General features: G+C 44.6%; 2 protein-coding genes across 2 annotated transcripts; both read right to left on the bottom strand.

Moving 5' to 3' along the window:
• Positions 1-2,113: 2,113 nt before the first annotated feature.
• Positions 2,114-3,227, bottom strand: LOC133665262 (trace amine-associated receptor 13c-like). Its single transcript, XM_062070514.1, has 2 exons — positions 3,052-3,227; positions 2,114-2,930 (listed from the first exon to the last, which is right to left on the bottom strand). Exons 1-2 carry the CDS (start codon positions 3,225-3,227, stop codon positions 2,114-2,116), a joined length of 993 nt encoding a protein of 330 aa, XP_061926498.1.
• A 14,949-nt stretch (positions 3,228-18,176) lies between these two features.
• Positions 18,177-19,290, bottom strand: LOC133665261 (trace amine-associated receptor 13c-like). The gene is made up of 2 exons (XM_062070513.1): positions 19,115-19,290; positions 18,177-18,993 (listed from the first exon to the last, which is right to left on the bottom strand). Exons 1-2 carry the CDS (start codon positions 19,288-19,290, stop codon positions 18,177-18,179), a joined length of 993 nt encoding a protein of 330 aa, XP_061926497.1.
• Positions 19,291-22,509: the final 3,219 nt, after the last annotated feature.

The raw sequence follows: 22,509 nt of genomic DNA, 5'->3' as shown, positions 1-22,509 counted from the left end.
ATCGTAACCCTGATGGGGGGGCATTCGGGTGCTACACCTTGCCCTGGGGTGACCCAGAACTATGTAAGGCAGGGGCGTTCCACTCGCTGAGGCTTAATACAAGCCCACATATCACATCAGTACATATTCCGTACAATTGACCAATAAGTTTTTCAACTTGTTTGATACATTTTACTACAAGCAGTGATGAATACTTACTTTCTTGAAAAAGTTTCTTATGTCCATTTTGCATCCGTTCACGTTCTTGTTCTGCAGCGCTGTGTGCTTCAAAGCTACATAGGAACGCAAGCAAGGTCGCAAAGAAAATGTGGACTGGATTTTGAGTGATGTGGGCCTTTTCTATATGAACAAGTGGAATGGATTGGATACCGACGCACTAAAGGGGCTCTCTACCTTACGCTATGAAGTGAGGGGATACTGAGTGAATAATGACAAGTTATATGATTATTTATTTAAACTCATATTCGGGCCACTTTATAATGAATATGTCGGCATGTATTTGTAAAAAAAAAAAAATAATAATTCAAAAAAATATATATATATATAACACCAAATTATTTAGGGGACCTTAAGAATATTTTAGGGGGGATACAGCCCCCCTAAAATAGGCCTAACAACGCCAATGGTCATTCACATCGACGTCCCATTGGGGTTGTGAGATTTTCCTTGCCCTTATGTGGGCTTTGTACCGCGGATGTCGTTGTGGCTTGTGCAGCCCTTTGAGACACTTGTGATTTAGGGCTATATGAATAAACATTGATTGATTGATTGATTGAGAGGACACACCCATGGACATGCCATGGCTTATGACCTTGTCCAGAGTGTTTCCCCTGTTGACGTGCTGCTTAAAATCAAAACAATCTAAACGTTTATGGATAGTGATCATGAAATGTGGTTACTGGATTAACTAAAGGCTAATAAAAACTCTGTAATGATATATTTTACGGACAAAAACAGTAGCCCGTGCTTGTGCTACAGAACACATCTCATTGTGCAAAAGGTGACCTACAACATACAGTCCATGCAAAACAGGATGTTTTATTGTCTTTGTCAGTTGGCCAAACATTCATATTAGAAAATAACATCATGGAAATGACTGGTGTTATTTGATTTTTATGATAAAACATTGAACTTATGTCAGGTTTGGGACAGGTGTGATGCTGGTGTGGTTACAGTGTGCATGTCTGATGTTGCTCTCATGTGGTCCAAGGAATGCTCAGGGAGTTTGTGCGTTTAAAATTGTCCCCCAATTTTAATCACAACATTCGTTTTCACCTGCATACATTTCTCCTGCACACACATCAAAAGGGAATTAAAACTACTCAGTAGACACTCTGGGGGCCTACACACTCCCACATCACATGGACAGGTGAGTTGGGTTAGGATGGGGGCGGGGCATATCCCTCATCGCCTCCTCTGTCTGTCATCCCTTTTTTTTGGTCTTTTTTCTACTTGATACTTTTACTTTTCTTTTATAAAATAAATCTGTACATCAGATATGGGGATCTACATCGACAATATGAAATTCATAATTGGCTGTAAAGGACAGAAAAAAAAGTGTATATTTACATTATAATTAATGTTTTGACTAAAGTCATCTTTTAATCCTGGGATGGTCACTCATTCATTATTGGATTATGAAATGTGTCCGTTATGTTCCTGATTAACATCAACACGAGTACAATGTGTTGTTATATCAGCACAAGACTGCCACCAAAAACAATTTAACAGCAACAGGACTAGGTTAGGTTATGAGATAATAGTCTGATATATGTCCTCCTCTAATGTGAAACTAATTTCTTCACCCAACATCCTTCTGTAAGTCACCTTCCTTGATGATGTCTAGTTGACAGAGCCTGCTTACTTAACAATAATTCCATATTTTTTCATGACTCTCTCCATCCCACAGTATGTTGCTACTTTCTTGGCATTTCCAGCTCAAAGATTGAGCAAATGAAATTCACTTGCACTTCAAATAGGGTCAGTGTACATTACAGTTTAAATCATGTGGATGTCTTTACAATTTCATCCGTGGAAAAGAGGCTGCTTACTTACATCTGGTTAACTAATTACTACAATCTACACTCTAAACATTAATATTTCACCTTTTGGTCTAATGTATGTTGTCTCCCCTGGAGCCAGACTTCAGTATGCGCAGCGTGACAACACATCGAGCTGCTTTTCTAAACCAGGGATAAAACAAGGTATACATCAACGGGTTTAAACACGAGTTGAAGTCAAATAAGTAAACAGCATAATGAGCCAATAAAGATATTATTTTGTTGTCACTTGCCTGAGTAAAAATGTAATATGGACATAAACACATGATGAAGACAAGGATGACGACACCAAGAGTCCTGGCGGCCTTCAACTCTGATTTCTTTGCCCTAACAGTGACTGAATGATGGTGTTTGATGGATGTAACATGAGAGCGCATGGCTCGCGCCTGAGACACTGCAACCATAAACACTCTCATGTACAGAATGATGATGACGCTGAGAGGGAGGATAAAGCCCACAACAATGTCAACAACACCTGCGGCATATTCAAAACCAATGACACACTCTCCGTGGCATGACTTATACATGCCGGGGTGAGCCAGCTGTTCCTTCAAAAGGATGCCATAGTAGGGGAAGGAGGAGAACCAACAGAGACAAACACAGAATTGAACTCTTCCCACAGTGACCCTGGTGTTGTAATGCAAAGGATCACAAATGGCCACATAACGATCAGCTGATATCATCACCATGTGTCCCACTGAGGCAAACGCCACCATGTAGATCATGTAGTTCCACAGAGAACAGAGAACATCGCCCAGAGCCCAGCAGGATGTTTTTAGGTAAATCTCACCGGGCATCACCAGGAGGCCCACCAGAAAGTCTGAGACAGCGAGAGAGAGGAGGAGGAGTTTGGTGGGAGTGTGGAGCTGCCTGGAGATGAAGAACAAATCAAGAACATCGCTCCTAACTAGAGTCCTGACAAAACAAACAGGCGGAGACATTACAGCGAGAACACGTTGACAAACATGATATCAGGATGAAAAAAATGTACCTGAAATGGGAGATTGAGATGATAACCAGCAGGTTGAGAAACACAGTGAAGACACAGATAACGGACAGCAGAACTGTCAAAAGTATATCACCAGACCAATGAGACACGGGCTTCTTGCAGGAGATGTTGCTTAGTTGTGGAAAGCAGAGCTCTGATTGGTCCTCCGTCTCCATCATCGGGTGGACGAAGAGATGAGTCCAAACCTCTCTCTTATACGTCTTACTTTTATATCTTCATTGATGCTCATTCCTCCCCTCAGTGAGCCAACATCATCCATCCATTGCGATCTCATTGGCGGATCACACTGTCACTGTTCCAGTTCCACCGAATGAACGTGATTGCAATTAGGGAAGTCCCAATCAACAATTGTGGCCTCGCATCCTGAATACGATTTTTTGGCCTCAGATCTGATCCAATTTTAAGTCCTGATACAATATTTTAGCAATACATTATAGACCTTAAAATGTGTCGTAGCAAGTAACTAAAATAAACACAACAACACATTTTATAAATCCTATTTTATTACATTTTGAATTTGCTCAAAACGACCCTAAAAATTATTTAGGAAAAAAAAAAAAAATATTGACCAAATCAATTTAGTATTGCTTACATACTGAGACTATACCAGTACTTGGTATCAATAGTATCAACATTTGGATCAATCTCCCCTACTTTACATTGATGCTTTGCTTGTTTCATGCTGCTTGTTGTGTGTGTGCGTGTGTGCGTGTGTGTGTGTGTGTGTGTGTGTGTGTGTGTGTGTGTGTGTGTGTGTGTGTGTGTGTGTGTGTGTGTGTGTGTGTGTGTGTGTGTGTGTGTGTGTGTGTGTGTGTGTGTGTGTGTGTGTGTGTGTGTGTGTGTGTGTGTGTGTGTGTGTGTGTGTGTGTGTGTGTGTGTGTGTGTGTGTGTGTGTGTGTGTGTGTGTGTGTAGCATGCTAAGCCAAACCTGATACTTGCAAGAAACATATTTTCCACAGTGGTGGTGATGATTACTATACCACACCAACTTTATTCATAACGTTTTTGAAGCATATTCACACTGTGGATAGTAGAGTTCTGAATCTTTGGGCACCTCACGATTCGATTGCAATTATTTTTCAACAGCTACAATCCAATTAAAAATCGATTATTGGTGCATCTTTATTTTATGTATGTTGATGCAGTTTTATTTATTTTTGTTTCACTAAATAAGCATTTATCACTTGCAACTTTTGAAAGCCATTAGTTTGTAAAAAGAAACAGGTAAATTATTTCCCATCACATTTATTAAATTAATGGAAATGTGTGCAAAACTGGAAAATAATTTTGCTAAAATAAAGAAGCTGGTCGGATCTCTCGGTGAGGTGGCTCGCTGCAAAGTCAGTCAAATTTTAGAACTTTCTGTTAGAATAATTATGTATAAGTTATCACACAAATTGTATGCTTAAAGGCCGTTGCTATAGTGATTATCAATTGCGCTGAAGTTGTACTTTTCTATCTTTGCAAAGGCACAACTTGTAATCTTGCTTTGCGAGTTGTCTCGTATCAGCAGTTTGTTTCCAGACCCTGCCGGCTGACAACCAAGGACGGACATCGAGTACCTCGGCGCGGACAGGACAGAGACAGGGCGAGATCACGAGTGTCAGCACATTTGCATTCTGAATAATCATGTATTGTGTCTACTGGGGCTGCTTGCATTACCCCTCCCTTCAGAAGCAGCCTCAGTGATGTTAACTAGGGACCTCCCGAATAAATAGAGGAGCATGTGAGACTGTACCTTAGAGCGTAGGGACAAACTGTAACTGAGTGTACAGCCCAATACGTCTCTCCTCATGAGCTAATTTCGACTCTGTCTCTGCTTGATTCCTTACGTCTTGTCTCGTTTAATAGATAATTTGGTGTTTGAACCTGACATCATCTTGGTCCCTCGAGCCGAATTCCAACACATCTGACGATTCCAGCAGGAGAGGCGAATACAGACAGACCATGGCCATGGCAACCATCTCCCCATTGACAAGATGATTTTTCTTCTCTCCGGCTGGGATCTGAGGATCGATGGAAATACTGAGGACAAGGGAGAGGAACGCAGATTTCAGTGAGTACGTTTTGAATTACAAAGGAAAAAAAGCATGTGACTGAGGTTTACGACGCATAGACAAACCCTGTGAATTCAAGGCTCTAACAGGTAAATATTAAAAAGTGTGTGACTGAGGGTTACGACGCATAGACAAACCCTGTAAATCCATGGCTCTAACAGGTAAAAAGGCCAAAGAATCAGAAGGACGGCGGAGTCCGCAAAAACTGAAAATTCCGTAAAATTCAAAATTGAAAATAAGCCAAATTAAGGACAGCGGAGTCCACACAAAAAAACGGAAATTCTAAATCTGAAAAGGCCAATATTCTTAAGGGCGGCGGAGTCCACAAAAACGGAAAATTCCGTAAAACGAGTGTGAATGGTGTGAACGTGAGAGTGCGTAGGAGTGATCGCCATTAGGCGGCCGACTTGGGTGGGGTGGCCGGGGGCTGGCCTCGCCGCGCTCTCCGGGGGTGGGGGGGTAGGCTCATGGGGGCCCGGTTGCTGGTGGGGCGGGGGCTGTCTTCCCGTCCGGTTGCGGGGGATCTCCGGGCCCCTCGGGTGGGGCGTCCCGCCTTTCTGCACGTGTGAGGTTTGGTCTCTCGTTGGCTTGGGGTCTGGCTGTCCCCTGCTTTTCTCGTGCCTTGTCCTCTGCCGGGTGCGTCTGTCTGCGGCTTGCTGCTGGCCCTCGTGGGCGGCGTGGTGGGCCGGGCTCTGGGGTTCCTGTCGCTGTCCGGCTTGGCTGCGTGGGGGCGGTGGTCCCTGGTTCCCTGGGCACCACACCTACTGTTTGTGGGTTGGGCTCTCGGGGAGGCTGGGGCCGTACTCTGGCTCCCAGACACACTGGGAGTCTAATGTATTGTACATACAAATTCACATATACTCACATACATACATACACACATAAATAGGTACCTACGCTCCCACATACTGTACATATACAAATACAGTACATATTTACACACTCAAAGTTCGTACATCCACACGCACATTCATTATACAAACATACACATACACATACTGTACATATACATTCACTGTACAAACATACATAAACACAAACTGTACATATACACTCACTGTACAAACACATATACACATACTGTACATATACATTCACTGTACAAACACACACATACTATACATATACATTCACTGTACAAACACACATATACACATACTGTACATACACATTCACTGTACAAACACACACATACACATACTGTACATATACATACACTGTACAAACACAGATATACACATACTGTACATATACAAGTACATATGCACACATACACTCATGCACATAATCACGTTTCATCAAACATATATTAATGTTGTTGCCCTAGGGTAAACTGGGTACAACACATGGCACACTGACAAAGCTTAACCTATTGTTACTATAACAATCTACAAGGTTAATGTAGGTTGCTTCTCTTTCTTCCCCTCCATTTTTCTGCATTCTTGCATATCTCTAGTTATCATTGTGTATATGTATTGTTGCATTTGAACAACTGTATTGTTGATAATAAAGGTAAAGTATTGGTATTGTTCATTATCAATAGCGCTATTTCTATTGGTATTTGTATTGCTCCTATTTTAGTGTAATAATGCTCATTGTCATTTCTGTATTATTTTTTTATTTTCGCTAACTGCTTATTTGCTACAACTTTTACCATCATATTTGTACATGTCGTATTTGTTGATGTTGCTCTATTGTTGTTGTTGTTGTTGTTGTTTTGTTTGCAGTTGCTGTTTTTTTCTCTCTGTCTAATCCCCCTCTTGTCCCCACAATTCACCCCTCTGTCTTCATTTTTTTCTCTTTCTATCCCCTCCTGCTCCGGCCAGGCTGCACCAAATGATAATATAAATACATTTAATAAAGTCAAATACAAATAAAGCAACAAAAGAAGTATCCTACACTTTTCTATTGTAAAGTAAATCTGAACAGCCGATATGGGCTTCTACATCAATTATATGATTTACCTGAGAAGCTGGACAGGACAAAAAAATAAATAAAAAAATAAAAATAAAAAAATGAAAACGGAAATTCTAAATCTGAAGAGGCCAATATTCTGAAGGGCGGCGGAGTCCACAAAAACTGAAAATTCCGTAAAACGAGTGTGAAAGGTGTGAACGTGAGAGTGTGTAGGAGTGCTCGCCATTAGGCTATCACTCCATATTAAAGTTGTGAGAAGTAATAGTGGGTTATTGTGGAACTCTAGGCAAGACACCTCCACTGGGGGACAACCTCCAGTAGAAGCGACGTGTACCACAATAAAAAATTAAACCATTATCTTACAACAAAGAGAAAAGTAATCCTTATAAGTTCGGCTCTGTAGGGGACGACAAATTACTCCAAATTCTCAAAATAGGAAAAGGGACAAGTAAACCGATGGCTAGTCCAAAAGACAAGTTCAAATGTAAACACTGGAAAGCAGTAGAAAAAACAAATCCAGACTTACTGAAATTTCTCGATGACTGGATCTCAAAACATGAATTTACTGGGCGCCTCAAAGTAGGTGATATATTAAAACTGAGGGAATCAATAATACAAAAATGCGGAAATAACGAAAAGAAACCGGCCAGAATGGGGTGGGAACACTTGGAGTGCTGGATGAGGATGGCTCAAAGAAAGGAAGAACAGGAAGAAAGGGAAAGAAAAGGAAAAGAAGAGGAAAAAGAAAGGGCTAAGAGAGACGAAAAGCTTATGTTTCATAGAGCAGAAGATGATGAGACTGGCCCAGTTTGGAGAAGAAATAGGTAAAAATTGTAAGGGAAGATAGTCAGGAAGAAGTACAGACAGAAGCTGCCACACCCAGCGCTCCAACAACAACAAAATGAAGATCAGTTCAAGTTAAAGTACTAATGATTGTCACACACACACTAGGTGTGGCGAAATTATTCTCTGCATTTGACCCATCACCCTTGAACACCCCCTGGGAGGTGAGGGGAGCAGTTAGCAGCAGCGGTGGCTGCGCCCGGGAATCATTTTTGGTGATTTAACTCCAAATTCCAACCCTTGATGCTGAGTGCCAAGCAGGGAGGTAATGGGTCCCATCTTTATAGTCTTTGGTATGACTCGGCCGGGGTTTGAACTCACAACCTACCGATCTCAGGGCGGATATTCTAACCACTAGGCCACTGAGTGGGTTAAATAAATTTCAAATAAATCTAGAGAAATCACTGCACGTAAGCAGCTAAGTCTGTGACCTTCAATCCCTCAGGCTGTACTACATCAACAAGCGACATCAGTGTGTAAAGGATATCACCACTTGGGCTCAGGAACACTTCAGAAACCCACTGTCAGTAACTACAGTTGGTCGCTACATCTGTAAGTGCAAGTTAAAACTCTCCTATGCAAGGCGAAAACCGTTTATCAACAACACCCAGAAACGCTGTCGGCTTCGCTGGGCCTGAGCTCATCTAAGATGGACTGATACAAAGTGGAAAAGTGTTCTGTGGTCTGACGAGTCCACATTTCAAATTGTTTTTGGAAACTGTGGACATCGTGTCCTCCAGACCAAAGAGGAAAAGAACCATCCGGATTGTTATAGGCGCAAAGTGTAAAAGCCAGCATGTGTGATGTATGGGGGTGTATTAGTGCCCAAGACATGGGTAACTTACACATGTGTGAAGGTGCCATTAATGCTAATAGGTACATACAGGTTTTGGAGCAACATATGTTGCCATCCAAGCAACGTTACCATGGACACCCCTGCTTATTTCAGCAAGACAATGCCAAGCCACGTGTTACATCAACGTGGCTTCATAGTAAAAGAGTGCAGGTACTAGACTGGCCTGCCTGTAGTCCAGACCTGTCTCCCATTGAAAATGTGTGGTGCATTATGAAGCTTAAAATAGCACAACGGAGACCCCCGGACTGTTGAACAACTTAAGCTGTACATCAAGCAAGAATGGGAAGGAATTCCACCTGAGAAGCTTCAAAAATGTGTCTCCTCAGTTCCCAAACCTTTACTGAGTGTTGTTAAAAGGAAAGGCCATGTAACACAGTGGTGAACATGCCCTTTCCCAACTACTTTGGCACGTGTTGCAGCCATGAAATTCTAAGTTAATTATTATTTGCAAAAAAAATAAAATAAAATCTTGTCTTTGTAGTGCATTCATTTGAATATGGGTTGAAAAGGATTTGCAAATCATTGTATTCTGTTTATATTTACATCTAACACAATTTCCCAACTCATATGGAAACAGGGTTTGTAGATGCATTTTCAAAGTAGGTAGAAATATTTCCTACAGGAAAAGTAGATGTGCTAACAGTAGCAAAAGCATTATGCAAAGATATCAGCTTGTCTGCACATCCCTTAAGCACCTTGCCCGGAATGTCATAAGGTCCCGGTGCTTTCCGGGGGTTCACTCTCCTCAGGGTTTTCCGGATATCTGCTATGTCCAGGTTGAGCGGCTGCTCATCAGGGCGAAGGATGGATTTTCTCGCCGGAGTGGTGTTAAGTGCCTCAAACCTTGCCCAGTAGTTGTTAAGGTCATCTAGGAAGCTGATACTGTTGTCACAGGGACAGGGGGCAGCTTGCATCGCATCTCATAAGCTTGACAACACACTGTGTCCAATATTTTCACAAAGATAAAATAAGTCATATTTTTGGTTCATTTAATATTTAAAACAAATTTACATTATTGCAATCAGTTGATAAAACATTGTCCTTTACAATTATAAAAGCTTTTTACAAAAATCTACTACTCTGCTTGCATGTCAGCAGACTAGTATAGATCCTGCTGAAATCTATGTATTGAAAGAATAGAGAATCGTTTTGAATCGGGAAAATATCGTTTTTGAATCGAGAATCGCGTTGAATCGAAAAAAATCGATTTGGAATCAAATCGTGACCCCACGAATCGATATTGAATCGAATCGTGGGACACCCAAAGATTTGCAGCCCTAATATATATATATATATATATACAGTATATATATATATATATATATATATATATATATATATATATATATATATATATATATATATATATATATATACAGTATATATATATATATATATATATATATATATATATATATATATATATATATATATATATATATATATATATATATATATATATATATATATATATATATATATATATATGTTCCAAATACACAGGACAAGATGTTAAAATCCAGAGTGCCACCTCCTACCTCCCGTGTTGAAGACTTAAAGACACTGACTTATTATCTATGTTGGTGCAGGCTGGGCAGACGCATCATTAGGGTTTTCAAGTGGGCTCCTACTCTCATAGACGTTTCGCTGACTGGGCCCACGACGCCTCAAGTAGGTTCAGCGGTGCATTCTGGCGTCCCAGAAGCACCCCCCTCTGCATCTGACCAGCCTCAGCATGAGTACTGATTCATTTTGGTGACCAGTTGGGGTCTTTCCTCTTTAGCCAGAGTCACTGGCTGCTCCGCTCTGCCACCCGCGATGTTTCCTTTATGGCCTGATGTAGAGCTTGACCGCCAACTCCCAGGTCCCTCATCAGCCTTATTGTTGATGTTGCCACAAAGCCCCGACATCCAACTTCTACAGGGCAGACTTGTGTTCTCCAGCCTCGCCGTTCAGCCTCTGCAGCGAGCTCTGCATACCGGAGCTTTTTCCGCTCAAAAGCCTCCTCCACCGCATCCTCCCAAGGGACTGTGAGTTCAACAAAGTACACGATGTGCTGGGAGTTGGACCACAGGACTAGGTCAGGCCGCAAGTTAGTAATTGCTATCTCTGGTGGAACGATAAGTTTCTTATACACGTCCACCAGCATCTGCCAGTCCCGGTCTATCTCCAGCTGTCCCAACCTGGGCCTTGATGGTGTCTTTCGTTGCCTTTGTTCCCCCTCTCTAACAAAGGCAACTGGCATATTCAGGTTGGGTGTCCTGGGTGGAAAGGAGTTGTTGGTTGTTTTCCTGCTTTCCAGGGTTGCTGCCAAGCATTTGAGTACTTTGTTGTGTCTCCATGTGTATCGTCCTTGGGAGAGGCTCACTTTACACCCAGTGAGGATGTGTCTGAGTGTAGCTGGTGTTGAGCACAGGGGGCATGATGGATCTTCACCCAGCCATTGGTTGAGGTTTTTGGGGGTGGGAAGGACATCATAGGTTGCTCGAAGTAGGAAACTTACCCTACTCGATTCTATTTCCCATTTGTCCCTCCAGCTGATCTTCCGTTTCTCCACCCCTTCCCACCTTGTCCACTGGCCCTGCTTAACTTGCGCCACAGCCTTGGCATATCTATTTGACTCTTCCTGTCGACGGACCTTGGCCACGAGCAACTTGCGCCGCTCAGCAGAGGATGCCTTATTCCAGGAAGGTCGTGTCTCTCCAAATCCCAATCCGGCTTTTCCATGTTGGACTTGGCCCACGATATCAGCGTGGTGAAGAGCAGATGTTGCCTGCTGTACTGCGTTCTTAGCTGACCACTTCTTCCCTGCTGTCAGATTTGGGGCATCAGCTCGGACTACAGTATCCTTCGACACTGTTAGGGTCATCTCGAGCCTCACTTTGGAGCATTTGAACTCCTCTGTCAGGCTAGAGAGAGGCAGTTCGAGTAATCCATGACCATACAGGCCGATGCTGCCCAGGCATCGAGGGACACCTAGCCACTTTCTAACATAAGAGCTGATTGTTCTTTCCATTTTCTCCACTCTGGTGAGGGAGATACCATACATGGTTAGTGGCCACATGAGGCGGGGTAGTAACCCGAACTGGAGGCACCAGATTTTCAGCTTGCCAGGCAGCATAGATCTGTCAATGTTCTTCAGACCTTTGGTGACTTCTTGCCTTAGCTTGACTGCTTGCTCAGTGTCCTTCAGATTTGAGTCATGCCACCTTCCCAGGCTCTTAATTGGCTTCTCTGACACAGTTGGAATGGGTTCTTCACCAATGAGAAACCTTTGTTCTGTCAGTTTGCCTCTGATGATGGAGATGCTTCTTGATTTTGAGGCCTTGAATTTCATTCTGGCCCCAGTGATGTTCTCATAAAGCTTCCCTAGTAAGCGCCTGGTGCAGGGTGCTGTAGTTGTTATAGTTGTCATGTCATCCATATAGGCTTTGAGAGGAGGTAGGCGAATTCCGGAACTCAGCTGTTCGCCACCTACTACCCACTTGGATGCTCGCATAATGTCTTCCATTGACATGATAAAGGCCAACGGGGAGATGGTACACCCTGCCATTATTCCAACCTCCATATGGTGCCAAGTGGTGGTGAAGTCTGGTGTGGTAAAACAGAGCTGCAGATCTTCAAAGTATGCCCTGACAAGGTTGGTGATGATCTCTGGTATCCTGAAGAAGTCGAAGGATGCCCAGAGGAAACTGTGTGGGACAGAACCAAAGGCATTGGCAAGGTCTAGGAAGATGATGTGGAGATCTCTCCTCTCTTTCTTCGCAACCTGGATTTGATGCCATATTGTGCTGGTGTGTTCGAGGCATCCGGCGAACTCTGGGATTCCTGCTTTTTGGACTGAGGTATCCACAAATCTGTTCTTGTCCAGGTAGTAGGTCATCCTCTGGGCAACTACGCTGAAGAAAATCTTACCCTCGACATTGAGGAGGCTGATGGGGCGGAACTGGCTGATATTTTTAGATTCCTTCTCCTTGGGAATCAAGACTCCTCCGGCCCTACGCCATGCTTTGGGTATGACTCCCTTCTCCCAAGCCACCCTCATTAGCCGCCACAGGAAGCGAAGTACATCAGGGGCACTCTTGTATAGTCGATACGGAACTCCATTTGGCCCTGGGGCTGATGATGCTCTTGCCCACTTTACTGCTTTCTCCACTTCACTCCACTTTGAGGGACTAATGTCCATCTGGTGTTGCGGTTGTTCAATTGGCGGGATGTCCGATGTAATAGCTGTCTGCACGTTCTTCTTGTCATCCACAAACATTTCTTCCAGATGTTTCTCCAGCTCCTGCTTAGAGGTTTTTAAGTTTCCCCCCTTTTCTTCAGTGAAAAGTGATTTCACAAATTTGAAGGGGTCCTTGAAAAAACTTGATCTTGCACGCTCTTTCTTTTTCTGCTGTTTTCGCAGGTTTTCTGCTCATCTCAGGGTTGTTAACCGGCTTTTGATGTTTCCCGGGAGATTGTTGATGCCTTCTTTCTCACTGTCTGAAGCCTTCCTCCACTTCTTCTTAAGTTGTCTTCTCTCCCGAATCAGGCATTCTATCTCCTGCTGCCGTCTGGACTTGCATTGTGGCGCTACTACCTTTGCCGTTTTGACTCTTGCCCCATATCGCTCTGCCCCATAGTTGTAGATGATGTCTCCCATCTTGTCAAGCTTTCTTTCGACTGTGCCCTTTAGTCCATGTAGGATGCTGATTAGGTCTGAGTTTATGATTGCCCATTCTTTCTGTTCGGAGGCTCCGGGCCATTTTACCCGAGGTTTTCTCCCGCTGATCTTCTTTTCCACTGCCGGTTTCCTTGGCTGGATGGGCTCTCCACCTTCCTGTGCATCTGTCAATGAGCTTGAGTTTCGTTCCTCAGGGCGGCTGATGTCCTGCAATCTTTGGTGAGACTCCAGTTGCTGGACTTCATTCGACTCCCAGGCCTTCTCCAGGATTCCCGCAAGAGTAAAGAGCTGGTCAGTTGTTCCACAACCAGGACGGAATCCACATTAATCCTCTTGAATCTGAGGTTCGACTATCGGCCGGACCCTCCTTTCCAGTACCTTGGCGTAAACTTTCCCAGGGAAGCTGAGTAGTGTGATACCCCTGTGTGGAGAGGGTCGTGGTGCACGCGTTCCCTGCGGGCGGGGTGTGCGCAGGGGCCGGCCATGAAGCGGCAGACAGGTGAGTGGATATCTCAGCTGGAACGAGTTATCTAATCACCTGTTCCTTTATTAGCAGCGTCGGAGACGATGGGGGGGGGGGGGGGGGGGCTGGAGAGCACGAGAGCGACACCACGAGAGCGGTGCTGAAAAGCAGAGGCGAGGACCAAAGAAGGAGCTGAAAAGCCACCGCACACGTGTGTGCAACATAATTAAAACGATTGTAACCCGCTGCAGCAGAGTGTTGTTCCCTTTCCTGTGGTCCCAGAAGAACCCGATACCGAGGTCACGTCACACCCTGTAATTAGTACACACCCTCTGGTCCCCCTTTTTGAAAAAGGGAACCACCACCCCAGTCTGCCACTCCCTCGGCACTGTCCCAGACTTCCACGCAATGTTGAAAAGGCGTATCAACCAAGACAGCCCATCAACACCCAGAGCCTTCAGCATTTCTGGACGGATCTCGTCAACCCCCGGAGCATTGCCACTGTGGAGTTGTCTAACTACCTCAGTGACTTCACTCCGAGAGATCGACGTTGATCCCCCATCATCCTCAGGCTCTGCTCCTATCAGGGAGGGTGTGTCTGATGTAATTGGGTTCAGGAGTTCCTCAAAGTGCTCTTTCCAACGCCCTACGACTTCCTCACTTGAAGTCAGCAAAGTCCCATCCTTGCCGTACACAGCTTGGATGGTTCCCTGCTTCCCCCTCCTGAGGTGCCGTATGGTCTTCCAGAACAGCTTTGGTGCCACCCGATAGTCCTTCTCCATGGATTCTCCGAACTGCTCCCACACCCTCTGCTTAGCCTCGTTCACAGCCACGGCCGCTGCCCTTTGGGCCCGTCGGTACCTTGCAACTGCCTCCGCAGTCCCCTGGGATAACATACCCCGGTAGGACTCCTTCTTCAGTCGGACGGCTTCCTTGACCACCACTGTCCACCAGGGTGTTCGAGGGTTACCGCCCCTTGAGGCACCTAAGACCTTCTGGCCACAGCTCGCAGCTGCAGCTTTAGCAATAGAGGCTTTGAACATTGCCCATTCCTGTTCAATGTCCCCAACCTCCACAGGGATGGCAGAGAAGTCCCGCCGGAGGTGGGAGTTGAAGTCCTTCCGGACAGAGGACTCCTCCAAACGTTCCCAGTTCACCCGCACTACACGCTTGGGTTTGCCAGGTCTGTCCATAGGTTTCCCCCGCCATCTGACCCGACTCACCACCAGATGGTGATCAGTTGACAGTTCAGCCCCTCTCTTCACCCGGGTGTCCAAAACATACGGCCTCAGATCAGCTAATACGATTACAAAATCGATCATTGATCTTTGGCCTAGTGTGCTCTGGTACCAGGTACACCTATGAGCATCCTTATGCTTGAACATGGTGTTTGTTATCGCAAGTCCGTGACTAGCACAGAAGTCCAATAACAATCCACCACTCAGGTTCAGATCAGGGAGACTGTCCCTCCCAATCACGCCAGTCCAAGTATCACTGTCATTGCCCACATGCGCGTTGAAGTCCCCCAGCAAGACTATGGAATCCCCCCATGCAAGGTATTAAAGAAGGCCGAATACTCTGAACTCTTGTTTGGTGAGTACGCACAAACAACAGTCAGAGTTTTCCCCCCTCCAACCCTAAGGCGAAGGGAGATGACACTCTTGTCCACCGGGGTGAACTCCAACGTACAGGCACTCAGCCGGGGACTCGTGAGTATCCCCACACCCGCCTGTGCCCTCACACCCTGAGCAACTCCAGAAGGGAACAAGGTCCATCCCTTGTCCAGGAGTGTGGTTTCAGAGCCCTTGCTATGCGTAGAGGTAAGCCCCACCAGATCCAACAGGTAGCGCTCCACCTCTCGCACCAGCTCAGGCTCCTTCCCCACCAGCGTAGAGACGTTCCACGTCCCGAAAGTCAGCCTCTGCTGCCCCGAATTGGTCCGTCTGGAGCCTCCACTTTCACTGTCATACACTTGGCAGCGCACCCGACCCCACTGGTTCCGATCGCGGGTGGTGGGCCCACGTGGCGGAGAAGATGGTGTGTCCACGTAGCTTCTTCGGGCTGTGCTCCGTGGCTAGCCCGGCCACCAGGCGCTCGCTGGCGAGCCCTGCCTCCGGGCCTAGCTCCGGAGGAGGGCCCCGGGTTTACTCCGGGCCGGGTAACGCATCTTCTCTTTGTGTTTTTCATGGGGGGTATCTTAACCCTGATGGGGGGGGCATTCGGGTGCTACACCTTGCCCTGGGGTGACCCAGAACTATGTAAGGCAGGGGCGTTCCACTCCCTGAGGCTTAATACAAGCCCACATATCACATCAGTACATATTCCGTACAACTGACCAATAAGTTTTTCAACTTGTTTGATACATTTTACTACAAGCAGTGATGAATACTTACTTTCTTGAAAAAGTTTCTTATGTCCATTTTGCATCCGTTCACGTTCTTGTTCTGCAGCGCTGTGTGCTTCAAAGCTACATAGGAACGCAAGCAAGGTCGCAAAGAAAATGTGGACTGGATTTTGAGTGATGTGGGCCTTTTCTATATGAACAAGTGGAATGGATTGGATACCGACACACTAAAGGGGCTCTCTACCTTACGCTATGAAGTGAGGGGATACTGAGTGAATAATGACAAGTTATATAATTATTTATTTAAACTCATATTCGGGCCACTTTATAATGAATATGTCGGCATGTATTTGTAAAAAAATAAAATAAAAAAATAAAAAAATATATATATATAACACCAAATTATTTAGGGGACCTTAAGAATATTTTAGGGGGGATACAGCCCCCCTAAAATAGGCCTAACAACGCCAATGGTCATTCACATCGACGTCCAATTGGGGTTGTGAGATTTTCCTTGCCCTTATGTGGGCTCTGTACCGCGGATGTCGTTGTGGCTTGTGCAGCCCTTTGAGACACTTGTGATTTAGGGCTATATGAATAAACATTGATTGATTGATTGATTGAGAGGACACACCCATGGACATGCCATGGCTTATGACCTTGTCCAGAGTGTTTCCCCTGTTGACGTGCTGCTTAAAATCAAAACAATCTAAACGTTTATGGATAGTGATCATGAAATGTGGTTACTGGATTAACTAAAGGCTAATAAAAACTCTGTAATTATATATTTTACGGACAAAAACAGTAGCCCGTGCTTGTGCTACAGAACACATCTCATTGTGCAAAAGGTGACATACAACATACAGCCCATGCAAAACAGGATGTTTTATTGTCTTTGTCAGTTGGCCAAACATTCATATTAGAAAATAACATCATGGAATTGACTGGTGTTATTTGATTTTTATGATAAAACATTGAACTTATGTCAGGTTTGGGACAGGTGTGATGCTGGTGTGGTTACAGTGTGCACGTCTGATGTTGCTCTCATGTGGTCCAAGGAATGCTCAGGGAGTTTGTGCATTTAAAATTGTCCCCCAATTTTAATCACAACATTCGTTTTCACCTGCATACATTTCTCCTGCACACACATCAAAAGGGAATTAAAACTACTCAGTAGACACTCTGGGGGCCTACACACTCCCACATCACATGGACAGGTGAGTTGGGTTAGGATGGGGGCGGGGCATATCCCTCATCGCCTCCTCTGTCCGTCATCCCTTTTTTTTGGTCTTTTTTCTACTTGATACTTTTATTTTTATTTTATAAAGTAAATCTGTACATCAGATATGGGGATCTACATCAACAATATGACATTCATAATTGGCTGTAAAGGACAGAAAAAAAAGTGTATATTTACATTATAATTAATGTTTTGACTAAAGTCATCTTTTAATCCTGGGATGGTCACTCATTCATTATTGGATTATGAAATGTGTCAGTTATGTTCCTGATTAACATCAACACGAGTACAATGTGTTGTTATATCAGCACAAGACTGCCACCAAAAACAATTTAACAGCAACAGGACTAGGTTAGGTTATGAGATAATAGTCTGATATATGTCCTCCTCTAATGTGAAACTAATTTCTTCACCCAGCATCCTTCTGTAAGTCACCTTCCTTGATGATGTCTAGTTGACAGAGCCTGCTTACTTAACAATAATTCCATATTTTTTCATGACTCTCTCCATCCCAAAGTATGTTGCTACTTTCTTGGCATTTCCATCTCAAAGATTGAGCTAATGAAATTCACTTGCACTTCAAATAGGGTCAGTGTACATTACAGTTTAAATCATGTGGATGTCTTTACAATTTCATCCGTGGAAAAGAGGCTGCTTAATTACATCTGGTTAACTAATTACTACAATCTACACTCTAAACATTAATATTTCACCTTTTGGTCTAATGTATGTTGTCTCCCCTGGAGCCAGACTTCAGTATGCGCAGCGTGACAACACATCGAGCTGCTTTTCTAAACCAGGTATAAAACAAGGTATACATCAACGGGTTTAAGCACGAGTTGAAGTCAAATAAGTAAACAACATAATGAGCCAACAAAGATATTATTTTGTTGTCACTTGCCAGAGTAAAAGTGTAATATGGACATAAACACATGATGAAGACAAGGATGACGACACCAAGAGTCCTGGCGGCCTTCAACTCTGATTTCTTTGCCCTAACAGTGACTGAATGATGGTGTTTGATGGATGTAACATGAGAGCGCATGGCTCGCGCCTGAGACACTGCAACCATAAACACTCTCATGTACAGAATGATGATGACGCTGAGAGGGAGGATAAAGCCCACAACAACGTCAACAACACCTGCGGCATATTCATAACCAACGACACACTCTCCGTGGCATGACTTATACATGGCGGGGTGAGCCAGCTGTTCCTTCAAAAGGATGCCACAGTAGGGGAAGGAGGAGAACCAACAAAGACAAACACAGAATTGAACTCTTCCCACAGTGACCCTGGTGTTGTAATGCAGAGGATCACAAATGGCCACATAACGATCAGCTGATATCATCACCATGTGTCCCACTGAGGCAAATGTCACCATGAAGACTACGTAGTTCCACAGACAACAGACAACATCGCCCAGAGCCCAGCAGGATGTTCTCAGGTAGACCTCACCGGGCATCACCAGGAGGCCCACCAGAAAGTCTGAGACAGCGAGAGAGAGGAGGAGGAGTTTGGTGGGAGTGTGGAGCTGCCTGGAGATGAAGAACAAATCAAGAACATCGCTCCTAACTAGAGTCCTGACAAAACAAACAGGCGGAGACATTACAGCAACAACACGTTGACAAACATGATTTCAGGATGAAAAAAATGTACCTGAAATGGGAGATTGAGATGATAACCAGCAGGTTGAGAAACACAGTGAAGACACAGATAACGGACAGCAGAACTGTCAAAAATGTATCACCAGACCAATGAGACACGGGCTTCTTGCAGGAGATGTTGCTTAGTTGTGGAAAGCAGAGCTCTGATTGGTCCACCGTCTCCATCATCGGGTGGACGAAGAGATGAGTCCAAACCTCTCTCTTATACGTCTTACTTTTATATCTTCATTGATGCTCATTCCTCCCCTCAGTGAGCCAACGTCATCCATCCGTTGCGATCTCATTGGCGGATCACACTGTCACTGTTCCAGTTCCACCGAATGAACGTGATTGCAATTAGGGAAGTCCCAATCAACAATTGTGGCCTCGCATCCTGAATACGATTTTTTTGGCCTCAGATCTGATCCAATTTTGAGTCCTAATGCAATATTTTAGCAATACATTATAGACCGTACATTTTTTACATAGCAAGTAACTAAAATAATCACAAAAACACATTTTATAAAGCCTATTTTAATACATTTTGAAATTGCTCAAAATGACCCTAAAAATCGACCTAATCATTTTAGTATTGCTCACACACTGAGACTATACCGGTACTTGGTATCAATAGTATTGATATTTGGATTAATCATCCCTACTTTACATTAATGCTTTAGCGTTTAGCTTCTTGTGTCATGCTGCTGGTTGTGTGTGTTTAGCATGCTAAACCATCCCTGATACTTATTTTCCACAATGGTGGTGAGGATTACTATACGATACCAACTTTATTCATAAAGTCTTTGAAGCGTCTTCATTGATAGGAGAGGTCTGAATCTTTGGGAACCTCACGATTCGATTGCAATAACGATTCAGGAGCTACAATCCGATTAAAAATCAATTATTGATGCATCTATATTTATGTATGTTGATGCAGTTTTAGTCATTGATCCAACTGCAGAGGGAGTCGGGCACGCTGAGCTGGTAAAGCTTGTCTCTTAGCAGTCCAGGGAGGCTGGTGTTGAAGGCAGAGCTGAAGTCAACAAATAGATCCTGGCGTAGGTTTCGGGGAGTCCAGATGCTCCAGGATGAAGTGGAGGGCCAGGTTCACTGCATCATCCACAGACCTGTTGGCTCTGTAGGCGAACTGCAGTGGGTCCAGGAGGGGGGCAGGACCAAGCGCTTGTAGTGGATTGTCCGAAGCTTAAACTGCAACAAAAGTGAGTTTAGTACAAAAGGTTTATTTACCAATAATCAAAAGTACAAAGTTGGATTGAGCTGCCTGTGCAGACAAACAAACGTCCTCCGGAGGACACAAGAATCAAGCAATCTCTCTCAGCCCTTGTCACTTGGCCATTTTATCTGTTTCCCTCATGCGTCAAGGTCCTGATGTTTAAGACCTGTTTGTTATGCAACATCCTTGAATCCCTTAGTCATACTTAGACAATCAAAACATTTTGTAGAATGGTCAGAGCGACTCCATATTCAACTTTGGACTACATTTGGTCCTTCAATGGTTTAGAATAGAAAAGAAATTAAACGAGCAGACATTCTTGACAGACACAAAATATAGCTCAAAGGTCAGATATTTCCCTACATGCCCCTCTTCCAGGGTTCGAGAACCCTGGCCCATACCGATTTCTGACGTAGGCCACTTACTTAAAATCTCTACCACAGATAGAGGCAAAAACCTCAATGTTTTTATACGAGGCGAAATTCCTCTATGACCCTTCTACGGAGCGATCGCTGTTACCAGCCTGCAGTAAAAACCATATCACAGAACACAATTAGTGGCAATTGCAATGAATGTAGTTACCAATATTGTTGATTACCAATTGATTTTGAATACAAAACTGAATTTCTTATGAGTCCATGCTCGATTAGTGCTCGTATAGATGGCTCGGTGGTGCCTCAGGCTGGTGGCCTGCCGACACCTCGTTGGGCTTTTGGCTGCCTTGGTGAAGAAAGAGATCCACTCAAACAGTCTGTCTCTGTCTCTTCTTGGGGTGTGGTTCAGTCCATTGGGCAGACTGTGCAATGGCATGTGCACGCTGGCCGCTCTGGGGAAAGCTGAGGTAGAGTTGGGGCTGTTAGGGCTTTGGTCCAGGCCCTCGGCTTGCTTCAAGGCCACCTCGCCGCTTCAGCACTCCCGACAACTCCTTCCACAGCTGCTGGAGGTCCGACGGACACATTGTGGCTGGCAACCTTAGTCGTTCTCGTCATCGCTGGCAAGGTGTTGTCTCTCCTCTCGGTTCCTTCCAGTCAGGTATCAGGTGTTGGTCTGGGATCTGACTTTGACCGTGCCCCTCTCGGCGGGTGGAAGGGAATCTGGAGTGGCGGCTGTCATCCTCAAATCTGCACAGAGGAACTGGCACACAAATTCTGCATTTTGTAAACATACCATTTTGGTCTCATGGTCTTTCCGCCTTCCTAAGAAGCTGCTGGTCCCGGGAAGGGCTGATCTGTATGCAGTTCATAGGGTGAAAAGGTCAAAGGCCTGAAAAACAGTTTTATTCAGGGACATTCGAATGATCATTAACGCTAATGGAAACATGTCAATCATATTCAATTTGGTCTGTGCACATATTTTAGCCAATTTGTTTTGATTTTCTGGTTCATCCTTTCAACCTTACCTTGTGACTGAAGATGATAACCTGTTTTCTTAAAATGGGTGCCGTTGTTTGACCTAATCTTTTTGGGGAAGCCATGTCGGGATATTAGATCATTCACAAAACATGTACCGGTAATTACCGAATTAGCATCCTCCTTTGAGGTTGGGGTTGCTTCCGCCAACCACTGTAATTGTCAACCTAAATCATTACGTACCTTTATCCTTGATCATTGATCATATCAATCCCAGAGCCAAAAAAAAGTCTGCGGGCTATAGAGCGTTTTCTATTCGGGCTCCAGTACTCTGGAATGCCCTCCCGGTAACAGTTAGAGATGCTACCTCAGTAGAAGCATTTAAGTCCCATCTTAAAACTCATTTGTATAATCTAGCCTTTAAATAGACCCCCCTTTTTTAGACCAGTTGATCTGCCGTTTCTTTTCTTCTCTCCTCTTCTCCCCTGTCCCTTGCGAGGGGGAGTTGCATAGGTCCGGTGGCCATGGATGAAGTGCTGGCTGTCCAGAGCCGGGACCCCGGGTGGACCACTAGCCTGTGCATCGGTTGGGGACATCTCTGCGCTGCTGACCCGTCTCCGCTCGGGATGGTTTCCTGTGGACTGGACTCCCGCTGATGTGTTGGATCCACTGTGGACTGGACTTTCACAATGTTATGTCAGACCCACTCGACATCCATTGCTTTCGGTCTCCCCTAGAGGGGGGGGGGGGGGGGTTACCCACATATGCGGTCCTCTCCAAGGTTTCTCATAGTCATTCACCGACGTCCCACTGGGGTGAGTTTTT

The sequence above is a fragment of the Entelurus aequoreus genome, linkage group LG14 (genome assembly GCF_033978785.1).
Source record: "Entelurus aequoreus isolate RoL-2023_Sb linkage group LG14, RoL_Eaeq_v1.1, whole genome shotgun sequence".
Classification (NCBI taxonomy): domain Eukaryota; kingdom Metazoa; phylum Chordata; class Actinopteri; order Syngnathiformes; family Syngnathidae; genus Entelurus; species Entelurus aequoreus.
The sequence above is the reverse complement of the archived record's forward strand: the minus strand, read 5'-3'. Positions and strand labels throughout refer to the sequence as shown.

Bases quoted from the DNA above. Each gene is read 5' to 3' on its own strand.
- LOC133665262 (XM_062070514.1), bottom strand. From the start codon at position 3,227: ATGATGGAGACGGAGGACCAATCAGAGCTCTGCTTTCCACAACTAAGC. The intron at 2,931-3,051 runs GTACATTTTTTT...CTTCATCTCCAG, and splicing joins ATCTCAATCTCCCATTTCAG to GCAGCTCCACACTCCCACCA.
- LOC133665261 (XM_062070513.1), bottom strand. From the start codon at position 19,290: ATGATGGAGACGGTGGACCAATCAGAGCTCTGCTTTCCACAACTAAGC. The intron at 18,994-19,114 runs GTACATTTTTTT...CTTCATCTCCAG, and splicing joins ATCTCAATCTCCCATTTCAG to GCAGCTCCACACTCCCACCA.